The 24,386-nt window shown below is 35.7% G+C and overlaps 1 protein-coding gene across 6 annotated transcripts in view; it reads left to right on the forward strand.

Moving 5' to 3' along the window:
* Positions 1 to 15,943, forward strand: part of Bicd1 (BICD cargo adaptor 1) — a 121,917-nt gene extending 105,974 nt beyond the window's left edge. For 3 of the 6 annotated variants that reach the window (XM_051155632.1, XM_051155634.1, XM_051155636.1), the window contains 2 exons: positions 11,888 to 11,963; positions 15,714 to 15,943. In XM_051155632.1, the coding sequence (XP_051011589.1) occupies positions 11,888 to 11,963; positions 15,714 to 15,801 (164 nt within the window). In that variant the 3' untranslated portion in view covers positions 15,802 to 15,943. Of the gene's footprint in view, positions 1 to 11,877; positions 11,964 to 15,713 lie in introns of all 6 variants that reach the window. The other 3 variants (XM_051155633.1, XM_051155638.1, XM_051155635.1) reach the window with 2 other exon arrangements.
* Positions 15,944 to 24,386: the final 8,443 nt, after the last annotated feature.

The following is a 24,386-nucleotide window of genomic DNA, read 5'->3' on the forward strand; positions in this document are numbered from 1 at the left end:
GGCTACAAAGGGTTCATAGTATGTTATAGTCATTGAATGACTTTGTAGCACCCCTGAAGCCCTGTGGGATTCCTTTAGCATAACTATGTTCCCTTCCACACACTATCTCTTTAATAATCTATTGCTCTTGTTTAGATTTTTGTGGCTTAACGTACTATGTCTAAAAGGTATGAAATGTAGAAGAAAAGCAAACTCAGATGGTTGATTTCACTCCTTTCTTTGATGGATTAAAAGGTTTAAAGTTGGGCTTGGGAAATTGCTCAGTTGGTGAAGTATCTGCCATTCAAGTATGAGGGTCTGGATTTTGGTCCCTAAAACAGGGTTTGGTCATGTAAGCCTTTAATCTCAGCCTTGGGAGGGGAGAAGGATCGACACAGGGAGATGGAGCCTTGGTAGTAACTGGTTCACCGGCTCAGCCAAACCAATAAGCCTCAGATTCTGTGAGAGGAGAAACTACCCTCTCACCCCCACAGAGGTGCAAAGTCATAAAGATATTGTATAGTCATATGACTCATATAGTCATGTGACTCGCTGTATAGTCATGTGACTCATTGTATAGTCATGTGACTCGCATAGTCATGTGACTCGCTGTATAGTCATGTGACTCGCTGTATAGTCATGTGACTCGTTGTGTAGTCATGTGACTCATTGTATAGTCATGTGACTCGCATAGTCATGTGACTCGCATAGTCATGTGACTCGCATAGTCATGTGACTCGCTGTATAGTCATGTGACTCATTGTATAGTCACGTGACTCATTGTATAGTCATGTGGCTCGCATAGTCATGTGACTCGCATAGTCATGTGACTCGCATAGTCATGTGACTCATTGTATAGTCATGTGACTCATTGTATAGTCATGTGACTCGTATAGTCATGTGACTCATTGTATAGTCATGTGACTCGTTGCTTTTTAGTAATTACTTTGTAGCCAAAATAAGGTCAGCGATACATACTTAGGATTTCTAATGTAACAGTTTTGTGAAAAGCATCTATAAAAGTCAACTGTCTTGGCATTAGTCATTACTGGGGTCCAGAAATTTTCTTATTTAGTTTTTGAATTTAGATTTTTATGTTACTTCAGTAAAGCAGTCCACAAATCAGATCTCCTTCTTGTGGGTTGCCTATAGAATTGTCTTCATGTGATCACATCAGTTAGCAAATTTTTTTTAAAATGGGCTAGATTCTCTGTTACTCTTAAACAGTAATTTAAAATTTCCATTTAAGTATTATGTAAAGTATAAACATATACTTTGTAGAATAGTGACCTAGAAAAAAGACTGCCACTTTTAGCCAAATTTATTTTTAGTGAATGTAAAAATTGAAGGAATTTTCTTAGCTTTTTTTTGGCTTTTTGTTTTTTGGTTTTTTTTTTTTTTTTTTTTTTTTAGTTGAAAAGGGTATGTTTTTCTCATGCTAAGTACTTGTTTGCTATTCTATTGCTCACCATTTTCCAGTTTTAAAATTCTAAACAGATCCCTACTTTTTAATTGTATTTAAGATTATGTGTTACTGCTGATATAAACCCAGTCTCTGATAAGTTCAGTCATCAAGACTGAAGTTAGACATAGTAACAGGTGTCAACTTCTGGTCCTGTGTTACCCACGACCACGGCACCAGTATCCCAGTCAGTCCGTTGTTTAGGTCATCTTTATAGAGGAACAGGTGTCCACTTCTGGTCCTGTGTTACCCACAATCACGGCACCGGTATCCCAGTCAGTATGTTGTTTGGGCCATCTTGAATAGTTGTCTTTGACTGTCCAAGCAGTCTGTTTTTTTTTTTTAAACTTTCATTCATAGGATACTTTGAAAAACCTACATTCATAGAATACCTTGAAAAATGGTAAAGTCCTTTATTCTGAGTAGTATTTATGAATAAGCCATACATGATGACATTAGAATCAGTTAAACGTAATTTTTTTCTCTTTTTATGCACTACTTGACATGAAAAGCAAAAAGAGGTAAGTTGGTTATAAACACATAGGTGAACCATATTTTCCTTAACAGATTTATTCCTGACTAGCCTTGCCTGAACTAAATTCTCATAAATCAAGTACTTTTGCATCAAGGAGCTTATCATTGTCAATCCCTTTTTAAAATATGTAAGTACCTTCTGTAAAATTGGATTTTAAAAAATACTATTTAAACATAATTGCTTTTCCTGTAAATTCTGTTTTAATTTAAGTCTTAGGACAATTGGAAACACTTAATTTAGTTTGTATTATTGATTACGTGATAATGTGTATTACACATTACAAGAACTCCTTTCTTAATATATGAAAAAAAAAAAAACCCACAGAACAAAACAAAAGAACATCACAACAAACCAAACCAAGAAGCATCTGATATTGGGAAAATCTTAATTTTGAATACATTGATTTGCAGAAGAGGATGTCCAAACTTCTCAAAACGTTCTCCAGTGTGATTTTTCCACAATGATTAAAAAACAAGAATTATTAAATAAAAAAATCAAACACATTTTGTTGAGTTGTACCTCATGGATTTTTCTTGTCTGAGATCTATCTTTATAACTTAACTTTTTAGTGAATCCTTGAGTATAATTTGTTTAGTGTATTTCTCTCTGTGTCTTTGATGATGAATTAGGCCATGAAATGATGATCTGCATTTGATACCGGCTAATTAACTTTGCTTACCAAGGATTAACTGCCTTATTATCTTGAGTTAACAGTGTCGGCTTGCATTGCTCTTGAGAAGGTTAAGTCTAAGTAAAGGGTCATGTTTGAAAAGGTGTTTAATTGATACGAGAATCTGGCAACATAGTGTACTTTTGCCTCTTGGTGCCACTGTAAATAATTACTCTCTCTCCCTTTATCATCTATTTCTGTCATGCTCATGATTTATTCCTAGATTGTCCAGAAGCAAAAGTGTGCAGACAGTTTATATATTTCTCTTTGTAAGATTTGCATAAAATGGATTTTTCTACAAACATTGTTTTGTTTTATTGAGTAGCAATATGATATCATGAAAGCATACGGCAAGTCACATGAAAGTTCTTGTTTAATTTGTAAACAGAAAAAAATTATTCTCTGCTTGCTTTAATACTTATCAGAGTGCAATAAACTTGCATGCTGTTGTCATTTAGGGAGGGGAGAACCAGATGCTTTTCAAATGTTTGTTATTTTTGGCCTGAATTATATTAGTTTTTTTTTTTTTTTTGAAATTTCAACAGTTTTATCCTCTGAAGATTTTTAATGCATAACAACTGTTTCATACTACCAAGGATATGAAGATATAATGGAGTTCGCTGTGTCGAACACTGAATGTCTGGTGCAGTAAATTAGCATATTATACCCCAGAGAAGCTGGGAATTATGCTATCATTTTATTGGTGGTTACTTTTAGAGAAAATAAAGTGTTTGTAGGACATGTTATACAATTGGCAAAAAAAGGATGAGATAGCCAACTCTATGTGTTTGATTATAAGTGAATGTTGAATTGTGGTCAATCAAGTGTTGGTCACAGCTTTCTATTTTATTAGTGTCAATGCATAATTAACTAATTAATGGGTTTTTGAAAATATTTTCCTTACTATAATTAGTATTTATGTGTTTCTATCATGTCCTCTTATTTTTCTTTCTATAATGTTTCTGTCTTAAGTTTTTCCTGCTTTTACAGTTGATGTGCTTGTGAGTCCTTAGGACTACATAAGAAGTATACTTGGTACTTCTTTCTGTTAGCTCATAAATATACTATTAATAACTTCATAGATTTAGTGAGGAATAATTTATATTGTTGTTACTGTTATATCTTAAATGATAATTTAAAAATTATTTTCCTGATTTAAAGCCTCTATCAAAAGAAAAATTAATATTATTACATTAACTCTGAAATCTTGATACAAGGGATGGGCTAACAACTGAGATGTAATATGAATAAATTAATAATAAAAAAGGAAAAAAAAACCTTAGAGGAAACTAGAAAAAAAAACTCTGAAATCTTTATAAGATAGCATTCCCTCTTTCTCATTCCTTTTGTTAGAAACATATTTTGATGGCAGGACTCTTTGGTTCACAAACACTTCCTTTCTCAAATAGATTTGTCAAACATTTACAAAGTACTCATAAAGAAAAAAATCACTGATTTTTTTAAGGGAAGTGGAGTCAGTACATTAGCAAATATTTTGCATCATGTTGAAAATTCCCTATGCAAACTGCTGTGGGGGAAATAAGTAGCCTTAATTAGACATTCTGCAAGGAACGTTGCCAACAAAGGCTGACAGAGTTGAGTGCATATGGAGCTTAAGGAAGTTAGACATTTTCTTCTGAGAAATGCTGTTCAAGAGCAGATGGTTATGAATAGTCTGAGAGAGATGGGACATTTCAGATGAACATAAATAGATTCTGTTTCATTGTTTATTTCGACCATTCTTGCTTTATGGAACTTAGTTCCTTTACTTATTTCTTGAAGTGGAAAACATCAGCCCTAACCAGACCTGTTGTCTAATCAATGGGCTTTGTGCTGCATGTTTCCACAAACATCCTCTCATCTGACCTTCATGGGAATTCTGCAAGATTATTGTTTAATGTCCCCACTTATTGAGTAAGTAAGGTTTAAAATGTGATGCTCAGAATCGTCAGATTACTTATCTACTGGTCCACAGGCTAGGGAGCCTAACACAATCTCTCTTTAAGTGTATGGCTCAGGGGTAGAGTTCAGGCGGACCGTGTTTGAGGACCAGGTTCAACCTTTGGCACACCAGAGATAAATGCATACTGTATTAGTTACTTTTATGTTGCTGTGATACAATTCCATGACCAAAAGCAACTTACAGAAGAGTTTATTTTGGTTCACAATTCGAAAGGGAGAGTTTATGATGATAAGAAAGGCATGGATCAGAACGTTTGCTGACCACATTTCCATAGAACAGAGGAAGCAGAGAGTCAACAGGAAGTTGCACTAGGCTGTAAAGTCTCAAAGCCTGCCCACAGCAATGTTCTTCCTAAAGCTTCCATAACTCCCCAAACAGCACCAAAAATGCAGCACCAAGTGAATAAATATTTTTCTTATGGGGGCTTTGTCACTCAAACCACAACAAATGCTTAGGTCTTTCTGATAGACTCTGAACACCAGGCTAAAAAGGAGCAGGACAAGACAGAGAAGACAATATAAACAGTCTGCGGGGAATAGTGGCATGAGCTTCCCTGGACAGAGGCAGGACATGCCTTGTAGCATGCACGTCACCTATCATGGTAGGTCTGCGTGACCCTCCCTGAGGACCTAAGTGTGTCCAGTAGAGTGTCTGTATTGATCACATGGACCGTGCTTTTGTGTTATTATCATAAACACCAAACTCCTATGTTTGAAAGCAGTGGTTGTAGTGATTCAGTTTTCTTATCTCCATGTACAGTGTATAGAAGATTATATCTTTTTTAATAATGTAATTACCCAGATTTTACATTCTGTCATAAGTTTAGTTGTCTCCAATAACATTGATTCTATATATATATTAATTATATATATAAAATATGAGTGCAGATTTTCATTTATAATTTGTTATGTCCTTTTATATATATTGTTGGGATTTGAGTTTTCTTGGCTTAAAATATATTTATTTACTTCTATCCTTGAACAACTTTAACATGGAGAAACTTTAGAGTATTTAGATGTTTGGGGTCTTATGGACTGAAGAAGTACTCTTGGAAGTAGGTGTTCCCATTTCATCTATTTTAGAACACCCATCAAAGGCACTGTTTTAGGTTTGTTCTTTTTTCCCCTGTGGTTACAAGATACCACAGACAAAACAATTTAAAAACAAATTCTATTTATTTTTTTCATGCTACCAAAACAAAACAAGCAAGCAAACAAACAAAAACCAACAAAACGTCAAATTCAAGGTAAAGGTGCCTATAGGGGTCTGCTTGCCTTCTTCCCTGTTTTGCAGATAGCCACACTCTTGCTGTATTCTCGTTTGGTCATTCCTCGAGTTATATACATTCTTTTGTCTCTCTGATCTCTTTCCAGCACAAAGATATACATCAGAGAGGCGTTGGGCCAAACTCAATAGCACCATCTTAACCTAATCATCCCTCTGAAGGTATCATCAAATACAACCCTACTCAGAGGTGCTGGGTTCAGGATTTAACTTTAGGAGGACACAATTCAGGCCATATCAGGCTGCATGGGCATTATATAGAAAAGGCATGTATAAAACAGTTATGAGCTTGGGCATAAGCTCTAACTCTGTCACTTTACTTGGGCCCTGTGCTGACTAGTTTTATGTCAACTTGACACAGGTTACAGTCATTTGGGAAGGGAGAATCTTAATAGAGAAATTGCTAGCAACAGCTTGAGCTGTAGACAAGCCTTTGTGATATTTTCTTGATCCGTGATGTATATTGGAGGGCCTCCCCCATGCTGTGTGATGCCACCCTTTGGGGAGATAGTCCTGGAATTGTATAGGAAAACAGGCTGAATAAACAAGCCATGGAGAGCAAGCCAGTAAGCCACTCCTGCGTGGCTTCTGCATTGGCTCCTGTAATCACAAGGTGTAAGATAAAATAAACCTTTCCTCCTCAAGATGCTTTTGGTCATTGTCTTTTGTCATAGCAACAGAAACTCTAGCAGGCTCTAAGGAAGTCACTTAACTTTTTGATAGTTAATTCTCTGAGCACTAAAAACCAAACCAAACCAAACCAAACCAAACCCCTTCCGTGCTTTATAAAAGTCACATAGAAAGTGACCAGGCACAAACTCCTATGTATTTCCCAGCTTCATTTTCTTATTCTAAATAAAATTAAATCTATCTGAGTATGGGGTGGTGCATACTTGTAATCATATCACTGGGGAGGCAGAGGCAGGAACATACCAGCTTCAGACCAACATTGGGGTCAGGTATCAAAGTAAAATCTTATTTAAAATCTATTTGATTGACTTTTTATAAGGATCAGAAAGCCTTGTATGAAAGGTGTTTTGTTTTTGTTTGTGTCTATAGAGCACTTTCTAAACATTACAAGTCACCAATATGTTTTGTCTTTCTTATTTTTTGACTTTCATTCTGTGTGTTTCTTTCCTTTCTGTTTGTCAAGATCAGGTCTAGGTTTGGAGAAAAAGGAAAGAGGAACACCGTAGAGCACACATCAAAGGCTCTGTTTTCCTTTCTATAAGGACATGAGATAGGTTGTCTCCATGCTTTCATCATTGACTGCATAGTATCAAAATAGCACATAACTCTGTCAACTTTTTATCTAACTCTCACAGATAACTAATCTTGGTTTTATGCTGTTATTTAGGCATCTGTTATTGAATATTGACTATTCACTGAAGGTTCATATTATTTTTGGACCAAAGTTATATCTATTTGAAAATTGCAACAATGCCATTCTATAATAAAATAGTCCTAAAATAGTCTACCAACTTAACAAAGATAATAACCAAATATCTTATCAAAATGCATGTATGCTCGTTGTATAATGAACTTCCATTTCTTTTGCCCATTTTTCCTCATGCCTCATTTTGAGAACATGAGTTTCTATTTTCAAAATATGAAAGGATAAGCTAGATGTAGAGTCAATAGTGATAATCCCAGCACTCAGGAGGCTGAGAAGATAGATCATGAATTTGAGGCCAGTCAGGCCACAGAGCAAATCATTTCCCTTTTAGTTTTCATTGCTGAATGAAAGAGTCTAAAAAGTCACTGACATTTGCAGTATAAATGAAGAGATGCCCAAAGCAATAGGATAGACACCTAAATGTGTCAGAGAGAATTTGGAAATGCAGTTTTTATACAGAGGAAGCAAGTTTTTCTAAACTTCATCTACAAACTTGAGTCTAATTGTTCGCAAATTTCAGGAAATGTATGGGTTTCTCTGCTCAGCATACAGTGGTGACTGCTAAAAGCCAGTTGATTAAGAATAACTTCTGCTGGACTAAGCTTCATTTCCATGCATTGAACCAGAGTAAGTGGTATGTCTGAATCTTGACAAACAGCTGTTTAAAAAAATTTAAGGCAAATAAGAGAATTAGTCATACAATTTTTTGTATTCATAACTAGTTTAAAAGGGTCAAAATCATCCATCAAAATTTATGAAATGTGTCTTTACCTAGCTCTATTGTTGCCAATATGAAGTGAAGACATCAAATTGCTGCATTTTTGTCTTGATATATAAAAATAGGAGAGGGGCTAACACAGAATCCAAAAGATGCATCAAGCAGGAAAAGGTGGAATGCATTAGGAATTTATACAAAATGTTAAAAAGTAGGAGCCAGAGTTGTAGCTTAATGGTAGAATGCATGCACAAAGCCCTAGTTCCAACTAACCACAAATACATTGCATAAACCATTTCATTGGAATTATAAACATATGTAACAGTAATATTTATAATCAACATAGAAGTATATAAACAAATTTAACAACATATCATTGGCATTATAAACTATATCCATAAGTACAGGATAGAAAAACATGACATATTAGCACCATCTATAAACAAACAAACAAACAAAATTGCCTATAAACAAACAAACAAACAAACAAATAGATTGGCATGAAATAGCAGTAGAATGTGTTTGCTTTAAATGTCATACAGATTTTATTATTTTCATAAACTTTTGATTAATCTGATGGGACAGATCTGCTGTGCTACTTTTCTGTGGTGATACCTGACTACATATGATTTCATTTTCAAACAACCTGGGGTCAAAAGATGTCCCCATACTAAACCATGTCCTCCAGAGCAGGGTGAGGAAGGAACATGAGAGCAGAATGAGAAAAGTTGCCACCATGTCTCATAGAAAGAGCTTGGATTATTTGATATTAAGGAAAGTCAGAAAACACTGTTATCATGGAAACTTGAGCAGTACTGGATATAGCTCCAGGTGATGAAAGAAGGGGACATGTACGGAAGATACATTTTCATGAAGAGCCAGGGCTGCATTAGATCTTCTGCTTTGAAAGCACGCTATAACAAACCATGCTCTAGGAGACTTGTCTCAGAGTACCTGGTAATGAAGGCAACTTCGCCTAGAGCCACATCCTGGCAGGCTGGGTACCCTGCAGCTCAGATTTTACTTATATAATTCCAAATCACAGCCACTACAGTCACATGGTGTGATGGAAGAGCCAAAACTTAAAGTCCCAACTCACTCCACTCAGGGTACTCTCACCTATCCCACGCAGCCATCCCTGGGCTTCTGCACTCCCCAAGGCGCTGGTTGTTAGGAAATTGATGAATTTCTAAATTGCATCAAAAGGTTAAAAATAGTAGAAAGTCAAAGGGAGCTGAATTGTAAGCCATCTTCCCCTATGGCAGGGAGGTCTGTTGTTTCCAGCCACTAAACCAACCAGCCAACCACCAATTCAAAACCAACAACACAAAAACATTATCCCTGATCTTAGATGCTGCATCTTACTTTGGGCTTTTGATGTGTTTGATTCTCTTCAAATCAGTATCTCAACTGTAGGATGATGTTCTTTTACTGTGCAACCATGATACTTTCTGGAGCTAGCTGACAGAACTTAAGAGTAGCCAGAGAATTCAGTGCCTGACATATGGTAAGCAATGGATGGGTTCCAGATGCTGTAGCATCTTCTTCCTCACCACCATTTCCATGGCATGTTAGTGTAAGTGCTCACTGAATGTCCATGTCTTCCTCGATCAAGCAGATATTTGATCTTCTTTGTATTTTTGTCCCCACTGTCTAGGAGTCTCCATAAAGTTACTAATTCGATTATTGAATAATTGAGACTATCTTGGTAAATAAATGGCAGCAACTGTAGATGCTCTGCAAGCCACAAAATTGTTGGCTTTTTTTTGTGTGTGTGCGCTTTAAAAATAATGAGATTCAGCTGCAGTTGCCTTAGGAGTCTGTCTGGCCTAGAAGATCATAGTCAGAGCTGGGGGATCAGAAACCAAGGCCTGAGAAGGGCCTTTTCTATCTCCCAGCACACCTGCTTTATTTTGCAAAGTGTCTGCTAAAATATTGTGGTTCAGTTTGGATCAAAGTGGACATAACTAGAGGTGTGTGGATCCCAAGAGGAGAGATTTTAGAGACAATGGAGTCAGAGCAAGGTAGCTTTTAAGATTTTATTCACACAAACACATTATGTTTTGTACATTTGGGATCTGCTTTCTCTTTTAGGAATACCACTTAGTTAAAGGCTTATAAATGTAACATATTAACAATAACCAGAAGTGATTTCTACACTTATTTACTTATTATTATTTTTCAGACAGTTTCATTATATAGCCTTGGCTGGCTTGGAGGTTACTATATAGACCAGGTTGGCCTTGAACTCAGAGATCTGCCCTCTTCTGCCTCCTACATGCTGGTAGTAGACATGTATCTTGCCCAGCAAAGTGATTTATTTTCAAAAGAGGACATAGGACTCGAGAGACGGCTCAGTGGTTTCTTAATTTGTTGCTTTTGAAGAAGACCTAAATTCATTTCTACCCACATGGTTTGCCCCTGCCTGTAACTACAGTTCCAGGGGCATCTGACACTCTTTTCTGGCCTCTATGGGTACAAGACATGCACATTATACATATACACACATCTAGGCAAACACATTCACATAAAATAAAAATAAATAAATCTTTAAAAAGGAAAGCGAGCATAATATAAAGAGCTACCAAATCAGGCAGCTTATTATGGGAGTGTATGGTGGTCTTGACCACCTGCTTCCTAAATATCATCATCATTTTCAATGCATTTCAAAGCCATGACGGCATTGGCAGAGAAATTATTTCTAACATACAGAAGATTTGAAAATTAAGAACTTCGATATTCCAGTTGATTCTAGGGACTGCTATTCAACAGAGATTAAGGGTTGCTGACAATATAAAGTGTAAAGTTTGCAGCACACAGCCAGATCATTTTCTCATCCATTAAAGGAGGATGGTGTGCGCCTGGTCAGCTTAAGACCTGCACGTCTAGTCGCCCAGTTAAAATTCAGTGGCTGTCTAAATTTGTCAATAGAGTCCTAACTCAGGCTTGTAAATCCAGAATTTGAGATGACTTGGCTTTAATATTTTCATGTCTAAACTCTTTAGCAAAGATAATGCTTCAACAATAATTTTCAAGTCCAATTATCATTTTTACTTTTTTTTTTCAGATTTTTTACAAAAATATTATGTATGCATTTCCAACTAGCCTTTTGCATTTTTCTAATATTGTAAACCAGTGCCAAACAGAGGACTGCTTTTTGATGGTTTAGATGCCTATTTTCTTGGAGCCGATGACTGACATTATGGCAAGCTATGAAATTTAGTTAATCTAGTTTGAGTTATAGTATATGATTTTAAAGTAATAAAAACAAAACGAAGTGAGTACCATTAGTAAAGTTGGCTTCCTTTGTCAGTCTAGGTTACTACAAATTTATTATTTAATAAACCTTCTAAGATTTCTCTTAACAATTGTTTTCAACACATACAGTCAATTTTCAGAAATTTTCTTGTTTAATATCTTGTTGATAAATAAGGTACTGTTTGGCTTTCTCAAAATATCTGTAAGTTTGACAATATTACTATATGCCCCGACTTTAAAATCTACTACCTGAATACACTTCATTATGTGCTAATTAAGTAATCAGTACCATGTTCAGGTTCAGAAGTTGAAGTGTTTTGTATTAATAGACTCTGATTTTAGAGGCATCAAAACACCAAATTATGCCATAGGATATAATGTACTTTAAAAAATGTTGCAACTAAAATTATTTAAATAAGAAAAATTCTGTCTTTTCTATTGACATTAGTCAAGGAAAACACACACACACACACACACACACACACACACACACACACCATGTTTAATTAGATATTTCTGAGTCAACGCACAATTCCTCACTAAATCTTGGGCAGCTGGTTTAGTTACTGTTGCTAACACCTTCGTGTCTCTTTGTATACATGTCTAATTTATTAGTTTCTTGTAGATTGTCAGCAGCCTGCTGCCTCCGTACCGCCACAGTGCTCACAACTAGCTGGGAGGCAAGACTACCCAACTGTCAGGTAAATTTATAGGTCCTTCCTTCTCCCACCAGCTGCATGTCAGCTCCCTTTCCCAAGATCATAACTACCTATGCATCTTTATATGTTATTGCATGCTTTTTTTTTCATGAGTTGGCGACATAACTACACCATTGTTACTTGCAGCCCATATTCCCTATGAGCATGCACAGTAATTAGTCCTATGTCATCAATCACTAGCTGGTAGAATAAAGGGTGCTTCATTTCATCATTCTGAGCAAGTACTTGGGTATTTGTGTTTCACTGCCTCCAATCTCAAACCTGTAATCGATAAGTTCTTTGACCTACTTTTGTTTTATCTTTTTGTCCTTCAATTATACATCTTAGGCAAGTAAACTTTCCAATTGAAACAGAATCAAAAAGGTCTAGAAAGCCATTTGTAGTAGTATATACCTGTAATCCCAGCGTTCTGGATGCTTTGAGACAAGCATGAGTTATATGGTGAGTTCAAAGACAGCATTTGATAGAGAATAACCCTGTCTTTAAAATCTATAAAAGAAAGGAGGGGAAGAAAAAGAAAGATAAAAGCTCAAATCTGAATTCCCCAAAGAATATTTGCAGTGATTATTTTCTCTTTATCTGAAAGGGTTTTAGTGGCAAGTTTAAAACTCCCTAGACTAGACACTGAAGTGGAGAGTTTGCTGACAATTCATATTTCAGTTTAAAGTACTCCAAAACAGTTACTAGTTTCCTCATCCTAGTGTCTCCTCACAGCTTGGTAGCATCCCATCTCAACTTCCTTATCTCCATAGCGTCCTTCATCCCCACTCACCTAGTTTCTGCTGGTACCAAGCTTCTGGATTCAGAATACGAGCTTTAGACTTTGCTTATAAATATACGTTAATGTACCTCTTGTTCTCCTATCAGAAAAAGGCTTGCATTAAGCAAGGACCAGCCCAAATATAAGTCCATGTATGTGTCTGAGATGAGTAGCACACCGTACGTGGTCATGCCTTAGCTGAGTAGCCACCAATACAGAAGCACAACATCCAAGGTTGTGATGTGGTCTATTGCCTATTGGTGGAATGCTGACCCCAGTGTTATAGATTGAACCTACGCTCTCTCATAAGCTAGGCCAAAGCCTCTACTACTGAGCTGCATCTCCAGCCCCCGAAGTACATTGTTAAACCGTCACTAGACAGTATCTTCTGATTAATGTCTCTTAGAAGGCTGAACATGCCACTCCCAGCAAGAGGACATTTATCTCAGATATGCTCTATGCTCTATATTTTTTAAAGATTATTTTATTTTATGTGTAAATGTTTTGCATGCATTATGTATGTATACCACATGCACACTTGGTACTTGGGGAGGTTAGAAGAAGGCATTGGATCTCCTGGAAGTGGAGTTGCAGATGGCTGTGGGTGGTAGAAATTGAACCCAGGTCCTCTGCAAGGATAACATATGCTCTTAATTACTGGACCATCTCTCCAGCCCCTCAGAAATTTTCTTTATTAATGTATTGATGGCATTTATGACAGTAGACCATTCTGGATAATTTCAGTTATGTAAGTAACTGAATATTAGGATGAATGTTCAAGTTGGTTTGAGAGGGATTCCATGGTATAGTGGTTGGGAACCTGGGGTACAAACCCGTAGTTTAGGCTCTACAAAGCAGTCTCCCTCTTTTGGGGCACTGGAGTAGCGTCAATGCAGTACAGATGCTCCATAAATGCTAACAACGTGAGTGAAGTGTGGATTCAGGCATTTGCCTTGTAACCCTACCTCTTACATTTCTACATGTGTAGTCTTGGAAAGCTGCTTCTGCTGGCTGTGTTCTTTTGGAGGAATTCAGTGATGAAGGGCCTGGCATGTCTTCTCTGTCTGCCAGTAGTGCTAACACTTCAGTAAACTATTAATTTTGTGACCACAGTTTGCTTGGGCAGAGTTGCAATACTGCTGCTTTAAGAATTTCCATGAGACAGGAAGGCAAATGTGTTTCTTCTCTTCTGAGGTGTTTTCCTGTCTCCATGGGGTAATTTACTGCAAGAAAAGCAATTTAGTGAATTGCTGAGGCTCCTAGTTTCTATCCAGACAGATGTAGCATGTCCAAAGCAGTCTTCTTCTCTTTCTCACTATAGTTCACACAGAGCAATGATTAATATATAGGATTTGAAAGGACTCCTCTTCAAGTTAGCTTGGGTTCTGACTGGCTTCTGCTGCAGGAGGATCTGAGTCAGAACTGCACTGATTAGGTCTTCCGGACAATAAAGGCAATATCCAACTAATGTTAGTACTCATGCTGGGTACCAGGCAAGGGTAAGTTCTTCACGTGTCTTAGTCACAAGATTCAAGCTAAGCAGTTATTCCACTCCTGTAAGTGAGAAAATCCAAGTTCACACAGACAAAAGAACTGTCAGAGGCCACATACTTTGAGAACAATTGAGTCAAATGATCTAACACCCATTTCCTGTGCACCATGGAGACAGCTGCATCTCAGATAAGGAACCAGTCATTTTACCTACAGTTGTAGGACAAAGAAAGCATCAGATTCCCAGATAGCTTTAGCTGTAGGTGTATGCCTCCATGCCCAATGTCTATATACTAAGCTTTTTTGGAATTAAAGTTTTTATTTGGAGTCTCATCCACAATCTATACAAGTCATGCACAAGGCATTAAATTGGAAAGCACCACAAAATAGTATTGAAATCTAAGGTAAGAGCACAATATGTCATGTTTCAATAAATATAATTAAAAAATTTTGGACTTTTTGTAGACTGATTTTATCTAAGTTATGGAAAAATTTTATATGTAACAATGTAGTGGGAAATGATGTTGTAGCCTTGGACATAATATTTAGATCTATAAAAATGTTTAAAGCTTATCACACCTCTACATCTACTAAGTCGTGTTTACCTGGAAGAAACAAAGGGGCAAAAAGCTTTTTGAAGATATACCAAAATTCCTGAAGATATGCCCAACTTAACACCTGAAAAACCTTAACAAATAATTGTTAAGCTCTCTCTTACAGTGAAAAGTTAACTAAGTGGTAAAGGTTGAAGTAGTCTTCTAAAAATATTTAGCAATCAAAATGGAAGCTGAATTTATGTTATTTTCTAAGTGATAATGAGTTAAATGTTTATGTTATAATTCATTAATCTGTCAGTCAAGAATATGTTTCTTACAATTAGTATATATACATAAACACACACCATGTCACTACATTTTATGAAAACAAAATACTGAAAATATTTAACTAGGCTTCACACACAAATAAATTATCTTCTTGAGTTGCTACTAGTAAATGCCAAACTTCTCTAAACTCCGATGTCTGAGCCCATTGGCCAGTACCGTCTAAACCACAGTAAGCACATGGCAAATGCACACTCTAGTCTGTTCCTGGCCGTGCTAACTGGAAGTCTCCTTTACCAACGTCTTGTTTGGAAAGATTGATATTCAGTGACATGACTTTACTGCCTACCCAGAGACCTAAGAGTTGGAGGTACAAAACTGAATACTCGGCCTTCTCTCTCTCTCTCTTCTCTCTTCTCTCTCTCTCTCTCTCTCTCTCTCTCTCTCTCTCTCTCTCTCTCTCTCTCTCTCTCCTTTCTTCCTTTTTTTCATTCCTTTCTCTCTAATGCATTGCTTTAAAAACGACATTTTTCTTGGCATGCTTTTGATTTAAACTATTTTATTCACAAAATGTATGTTCACGTGTTTAACTTGTCTGACCATCACAGTGTGGTTGTTTATCAGCTTGGTTTTGCTAACTGCCTTCTCTCTCACTTTCAGTCCGGACATGGCCCTCCATGAGGAGCAGCCACATTCCAGCGCACAGTGTGCTCCTCTCCAGTGTCTGGCCAAGCCTCCTTACCCCTAGTCTTCATCGCTCCTGAATGCCTATTGGGGCTGAAGGTGTTTTAGTGACACTGAGGACACTGCCTAAGATCTAGCAGGTGTTTTCTTCTTGGATGTTAGATGTACATATGGTTACAGTCCATCATTTTACAAGAGGAGAGTTCAGAAGAATTAAATGACGCATAGACTGCAGTGTTGTTAAACAATTTATGGTTTCTCTGAATCACAGATGATCTGCAATCAAGTGGCAACAGTTCACTCGAAACTGAAATGAGACTTGTATTTCAGATAGCAGGCTTTACCTCCATAGCAGAAAAGAGATCCAAGACCATGTAAAATAGATATGTTGTAAAATCATCTTTCCCTGTACTCCAAAGTCAGCTATGGAAGTTGATTCCAATATTTTCATTGATATTTATTTTATATTTTATTTGCTATATCGTCTATGTTTATAAAGATAATTTATGTAAGTGGAATTCATTTATTTTTAAACAGTCACAGTTTGCTCAGTTAAGTAAAGTTTTAATTTAGTTTAAAATCTGTAACTTGCCAGATTATTGTCCTTCTTATTGCAGAAAATTACATATGAGGTGCATCATAATGTTAATGATAACTATTTTGCTGCTACATAAATATTCTTTATGCAGTTATTTTCTAGCCAGTAACTCATTAATTGTTAGTTTTTTTTAACTAGAGCTGTTCACTGGACATTTATTAAGTAAATCTAAGAAAGAGGCAAAGCTATGATTCATTGACTTAATCAAGTTTTGATGGTATCTTTAATTTTTTTAAATTGCAGTTGAGTAGATATATTGGTGCTGCTCCTGTGTGCGTGTGTGCGTGTGTGTGTGTTTGTGTGTTTGTGTGTGTGTGTGTGTGTGTGTGTGTGTGTGTGTGTGTGTGTGTATGGTCATGTTAAAGAAAGCCAAATTATTTGAAGGAAAGAAATGGTGTGCTTATTTAATGATCACAGATTTTTTAAACTTTTTCCAAATTTAGGATCTTACTGTGGGTTTCCCACTAAAAGGGATCACAAAAAATGCAAAAATATATACCTATATATCTGTAAGGTAGCCTTGGCTAGCTAATTTATGCAGAAAGTATATGTTTTGTTGTTTGTTTTATTCACAATGAATTTTCCTTGCCAAAAAATAGTTAATAAACCTTAGCTCATTGTCTACTTTTGACAAACTCAGGTGCCTACAATCATATTATATTGAGATAAGACACGTTACTACTTAATTTACAGATATTGCTAGGTAATTTTATGACTTTATTTAAGGCAATAGAATTTCATAAGAAAAATTTAGTTTTTGCATTACTGAGAAACAAGGACAACAGCTCATTGAGCTGTAAGGTCTAACTTGGATTCCTCAGTTCTCAAGTGCTGCCCACATAATTGCGCCCAACCCTGACTTCTTGTCCTTGTCAGGTAGCCTTAACTTACATAAAAGTACAAAGGTTTTACTTTTTCATGTAACAATGTCTTTAAGTTCTCTTCAAAACAAAACTGGTCCTCACTGTTAGCAAAAAGGTGATTAGCATTGTAGGATACCAGCAGTGGAGATTCCACAGCTACCCAGCTTGTGGAGTGGAAGGGGTGACACATTTATGGAGTGGTCCATCAAGGCTCAGCAGTCACTTATGGAGCGCGTTGCAGGGACTGTTTTGGTTGCTATGTTCCTGTTGAGTAGCAGTTATGGTTATCAAAGCAACCCAAAGATTTTGCGTTATTTGAGTAACATTTTAAAGGGTCATGTCTTATGCAACTTGGAGTAATAGTTGAAATTGTCATCAAAACAGTCAGGGTAAAGTACAGCAACACACAAACAGCTCCTGATGGAAGGCCTAGTCAGTCGGAATCCCACAGAGTCATCCCTATCTGCACTGCCCTGCCGTTCCTATACATTCTCCGCATTTATTGGTGTCAAGTCTGCTTGGTGCCCATGTTAGACAGCATGGATTTTATTAGAGTTTAATTAAAAACAACTTCCTCTGTTCTTTTAAAAAAAATTTCTCCTCCTTCCTAAGGATGATTTGAAACCCAGGAAGTGTCAGAGTTACTAAGTGACTTTGTACCTGAGGGAATAAATTCCTCAGAACAAGTTGTGTCTTGGGTTGGGAACTCAACAGTGTATCTTTTCTCTGTAACTGCTGTTGACATAGCTGCATTGCATTGCTGTATAAAGTTGATTTCCTCCAACATGAAATTTATCACTAAGTTTGTTATAAACTATTTTTATTTTAGTTGCTTATTTGGATAGAATGTAAAATGTTTGTTTTGAACTATTAATTCTATAAAATATTAATCTTAACAGAACTTTGTCAAGAAGATGTAGAAACCTTGAAAAAATTTTGTCATTTTCAGCACAAAAGTAGGTGGAGTAAACAGTAAGAGCCCATCATGTGTTCATGTGGTAGCATCGCTTAGTGCAGGTTTTATGTTTATTTATTTACAGACCCTCTTGATGAACAAATGTAGAGTGCCCACAAAAATGAGCACCTGTAAAGAGGATATCAGGACGTAAAAGTGGAAAACTGAAGAAACAGAAGCAGTGAGAGTAACTGAAAGTGCAATTGATATTAAAATATAAACTACAGGAATATTACAAATGTTAATGTTTTTAAACACTTCAAACAAAGGTGAGAAGTAATGTTCAAGATTAGTTAGTAAAGTAACCAACTATTGTGAAAAATTTCATCACACATGCACACACACACACACACACACACACACACACCATGTGTGAGTAAGTCAGAGAAAACCTGCATGAGTTGCTTCTCTCCCACAACTGTGTGGATCCTAGGGATTGAACTCAGATTATCAGGCCTAGTGGAAGATATTTGTACCTGATGAGCCGTTTTACTGGTCCCATTTTTTTTTTAAATCTAAGCACAATTACAAAGCTGAATAGATGAATTAATATGCAGAAATGCCTTCTCATTAAGGACTTTTTATTAAAGCATAATAGTAAAATAAAAAGAAGGAATAAATTGCTTTTGGCCTAAGTGCTAAGGAGCATGAATGAAACTTTGAATTTATAAACATTTTGCATATCTAATTCTGGATTTAAAAAAAGGAGGAGGAAAATAGATTTTCAAAACTTCTAGAAAACATAAATTTATTAAGGAGTGAAGAAAAGACTTACTTGGAAATTATACTTTATATTTGCCTAAGGGAGAGGAGGTGCAATAATGACATTCGACAACAGAAACTAACAAATGCCAGAGAGCAGCTACAGATCCCATAAGACTAATGAGAAGGGTTAGTATTACCTAAAGAAAACATATATTTAAAAGTGGGAAATTAATCATTGGACAATTTCAAGGATTTGTTTAAAAAAATGGAATGTTACTGTTAGTCTTGTAAGTATAGGCAATTTGTGATAATATATTATTCTAGGAGCCCACAAGTCTATGATTATTTTGTTTTAAAAATTTAAATATATTAAATTTTTATTGATTGATCATGGAAATTTTTACTTTTAAACTAGGATAACAATCTTGATTTTATAAGACATTTATTATTTTTTAAAGGATTTCTTTAAAATTGGAATGTAGCAACTTTACTAAAGAAAGCTTCAGGGTCATAGTCTAAAAAACAAAAATCCTCAAGAAAGCTTGAAAAATAAAAAGTACACAATCTCTTAGAGCAGACAAGTACTTTTATTTACTTACAAAGATCTGTTTGATGTGTTGCCCTGAATACAATCCTTTTCATCAATCCAAGGATGTCACAAATGTCTTTAGCATTTGCTTTATGTATGCTGTAGAATATGTTCCTGTACAGATAAGTCCCTCTCTATTAAGTAAGCATGAACAATTGGTCTATTAAACTAACTAAGAATGCAGATGTTCCCTCATATACTATTGTTGAATAAATTTTTCTCCAATAACCAAGCACAGATTACAGATAATATGAATAAATCATATATATTTTCTACTACGATGAATATTAACTTTTATTGTATAAGCCAGCCAAAAGATTTAATCTTTCTTATCAAGAAATCAGTGGGCAAGAAAAGAATAGGGTATAGCTCAGCAGTGGGGTGCTTGCTGGACCCGTGTGAGACTATAGCATCCAATGCACTGCAAACCAAACCAAACCAAACAAAAAAAAATGATGTGTTTCCCTAAATAGAATCCTGATGATTCAGTTCAAGAATGTCACAAATGAATTGATACTGAACATATAAATAAACTTGTAAACCCCACAATGTTTAAACTTTTGTTTTTTCATAAATCAGAGTGATTTAAAAAATCTTTGCAGTAAGGCTGCAAAAGTTGCAAGTTTTCAAATAAAGCAGAAAGCTGCTTAACTGAAGTTATGCTGTCAGCTTGGCCAGTGCCAATGTTGAAAAACAAATACTTACTTCAAAACTGGTGTCCTAGCTCCTGAGTGACCATTTCTACTTTCTGTAATAATAATCCAAGATGGGTTGTCTGAAATTAAATTCATCTTTATTTAAATGAGATTTTACCTACTATAGTCCCTGATATACTGTAGCCTGATGTTTTAAAGTCTTAATACCTAAAAGAGTTCAAGTAAGACATATATTTTATCTTACTAAAGGTATAAATTAGATAATTGGTACTAAAATATGTTCTTTGATTTGGGATATTTCTGGAATGACAATTTGTTTATGAGGAGGAGGAACAAGCAATTAGCCTGCACAGTGTAAAGCAAGAGTATACGATGTCTGCATGAAATATTTCACATCATGTAAGCTTTCCCATGTCTATAACACAGATTCTACATAGAAACCTTACTTGTCTCGTGATCTCTCCATTAGGAATGCGAGGAGGCTGTAATATGTACTGGGTCCCCTTCCCATACACCTCCCAACAGGAGTTATTTAATAATCCACCACATCTGAACTGAAGCTTAAATGACCTGTTGGGTCAGATAATTTCTGAGATGGGAGTTTAATTGCTCTACAACACTTACTGAGAATTTATTTTTATTTTAACTTCCATTTATAATCAGTCTCTGCTGTTATAACTATCTAATGAGACCAATGAAAGTACACTTTATGCTTCTCAGTGTGATTGCATGTTTTTATTTCAAAAAAGTCATTTAAATTTTTTCCTTTTTATTTATTTATTTATTTACACAGGGTTTCTCTGCATAGCACTGGCTGTCCTGGAATTCACTCTGTGGACTAGACTGGCCTCAAACTCAGAGATTCACCTGCCTCTCCAAAAAAGTCATTTAAATATCAGAGAACTATGAAGATAAGGGAAGTTATAGCATTGTGCTGACAAATCTTTATCTTGTAATAGAGAAAGAAGTCATTGGGTTCATAGCTATGACTATGTGGCAAATCTGAGGAAATACTTTTTAATGTTATTGCCACAGAACTTTTAAGCTCATTGGTTTGACTGTTAGAGTCAATTAGACAATTTAAAAATATTTTATGGAATTTTTGTAATGTATTTAGTGTCTTTATTTGCATGGCTATGAAGATGTGAGTCTGATGAGTCTAATATTGTGTTTCTTTTCCATGTTAAAATTTGTGTTGTGTGTGGCTAAACGTAATTTCTACACTGTATGATTATTCTTATAATGATTTAGTTATTCCTACCTTTATTATTATGCCTTTGGGGCTTAAATGCTATGAAGTGTTTCCATGTAATAATAATAATAATAATTAATAATTAATAATAATAATGAAAACATGACTAAAGGACTAATTTAAGAAATGCCTTTCTTGCTAATTATTTTTAAAAATCCAACATCCGAGGCATTATAAAAAACACATGCATTTAAGTACAGAAAGTTCTTGGACGTTTATTGTTTGCTATTCTTTTTACTTTTTTATTGTAGATAATCCCAAATGAATCTCTCAAAGGAGAATCCTTATGGCATTTGCTAGATTCTGTCCACTCAGTGTTTGTGAAAGGCATTCCATTGCTAAGGAAATAACTGGATGCTGATAGTTATTATCTTGGTTTATCTTACCAAGTGAACATCCTGTATTGAAAAACTTTTTCCACTAAATAAATTGATTATCTTTTGTTCATTTCATCAGTGCTAAATTTTATTAGTTTGGATTTTTTTTTATATTCCATTTTCATTTCTACTTACCACAAATGAAAGGTATAAGAACCTCTATAGGATACATATTTTTATCTAAGATCTTATCTAAGCTAAAGAGTAATGACTTACCATTTCTGCACACTCATGTTAAGTGGTGTGCATCAACTTTATGTTTCCTCTTTTCTGTTTGTAATCTTTCCTTAAAGGGTGTTTGGCAGGAAGATGCACTTAGCTGAATTCAACTAGATATGTATTAATACAGGAAACACTGTTTTCATGAAAAGATAATGATGCTTTATATTTACAGGTAATCCTTTTTTCTTTTACATAGGAAAGAGCTAAGTCAGCCAACTTGAGGGAGGTCACTTTACTGGATCCTCCTACAATATACATGCTAGTAGATGGATGAGCTGCTCTGGGAAGCATCTGTTTTCATTCTGTTTCATTTTAAAGTGTTGCAGGGGGAAAACAGGCAAGTATGGGTTTATGTGAAGTGCTAATGGGTAAAAATGAAATCTGTCTTATAACTGATCAAATTTATGGGCCTGGCTAGTGTTGCCTCTTCACCTTTGTCACAGAAAATATTAAAAATAAAATGTCTTTAAAAATCTCTCCCTCTTCTAAAAGGTACTGTGCTTTTGCTTTTATTTAGGAAGTTGGATTTGGTAGTTGGCCTTTTCTTATAGAGTAACCCCAATAGTTTGTAAAATTCCTAAAGCTTAATGAACCAGTCTCCAGAAACATCATGGTAGTTCCTTAGTCCAGACACATCCCTGTCACAGTTATTGGAGAGGTAGAGGGAGGAGAATGGAAAAGAACACTTGAGCTCATAAATTAAAGATAGAAAGACTTTGTCTCAAGAAGGAAAAAAGAAGAAAAGAAAGTCTTTTCTTCATCTCTGCATTTTATTGGCATCTTGTAATATGGAGTAACCTTGCAATCCCAATTTCTTAGGAAAGTGCAAAATACCTTGGAACATGGATACACTTTTCTTAATATTTGGCTCTGCACATGCCACCACGCTGTAGGAGTTACAGGATTTACTGTCTAAGAAGTGGGTTCTTTGCCTCTGTGCCCTCTAGCTTTCCTCACAAGACTTAATAGAGGCTCATGTCACCTGTTTATAAATACCAGACACTAAGAGTTTAAATTAAAGAGTAGTTACTTTTTATCATGCTTTCCTGGTGAGTCAAATGACTAGCTCTCTAGCATCATGTTATAATTTTCCCTCATGTATGCATGAATTCCTCTAAAAGAATTGCTTCTTAAACAACTTATACATTAGTCATACTTGAGTGGCTAACAGAACCTCAGAGATTTAATTCATCACATTAAACATTGGAGAAAATAAATCTCACTGGGAGAAGTTTTAAGTGTCAAAAGTAAATGTGATGCAAAATAGAACTGAATTGTAGAGGATGATATAAAAGTAAAATAAATAAATCATAATAGCAGATTGTTGTAGTAAAAGTTACAACATACTTAATTTTCTTCAATACCCATGTTTTAAGGGGATATAAGAAAGATAATTTTATAACCATCCACACAGAAGTCTGCTTTCCGCACCACAACAAGACTGTCAACACAATTTGGGAGAATGAGTATGAAAAGAAAATGTGCTCAGGAATATACAAACAATCAGATGAAAGAAAAAAAAAATCAGTTCAAGATCTGAAGATGAAAATGGATTCAATGATAAACACACAGACAGAAGAAAAACGGGAATGTGAGACCTCAGAGAAGAAGGCGAACAACACAGAGGTGAGATTTTCTAAGAGAATCCAGGAGATGGAAGAACGAATCTCAGGTCTAGAAGATATAATCATAGATCTTGAAGCAACCATTAAATAAAATGCTAAATCTGGAAAAATCCTGACACAAAACATCCATGAAATCAAGGACACTATGAAAAGAAGAAATCTGAGGATAATAGGCATTGAAGAAAGAGAAGATATCAGACTCCAAGGCCCAGAAACTATTCTCAACAAAATCATAGAAGAAAATTTCCCCAATCTAAAGAAAGAGATGCCTATAAACATACAAGAGGCCTACAGAACACCAAATAGAATTGACCAGAAAAGAAAAACTGCCTGACACATAATAATCAAAACACAAAACACACAGAACAAAGAAAAATATTAAAAGCTGCAAGAGAAAAGGGCCAAATAACATTTAATGGCAAACCTATCAGAATTACACCCAACTTCTAGCAGAGACCATAAAAGCCAGAAGGGCCTGGACAGAGATCCTGCAAACCCTAAGAGACCACAGATGCCAGGCCAGACTACTTTATCCAGAAAAACTATCAATAACCATTGATGGAGAAAACAAAATATTCCATGACAAAAACAAATTCAAACAGTACCTATCCACAAATCCAGTTTTACAGAAGGTACTAGAAGGAAATCTCCATCCCAAAGGGTCAAGCTACAACCAAAACTACCCAGGAAATAGATAACTATCCCATGGCAAAAGCACAACTACACAAACGCTTGGCTGGAACCAACATCAAAATGAAGACTCTTAACAGTCACTGGTCATTAATATCTCTCAACATCAATGGTCTC

The sequence above is a fragment of the Acomys russatus genome, chromosome 13 (assembly GCF_903995435.1).
Source record: "Acomys russatus chromosome 13, mAcoRus1.1, whole genome shotgun sequence".
NCBI lineage: Eukaryota > Metazoa > Chordata > Mammalia > Rodentia > Muridae > Acomys > Acomys russatus.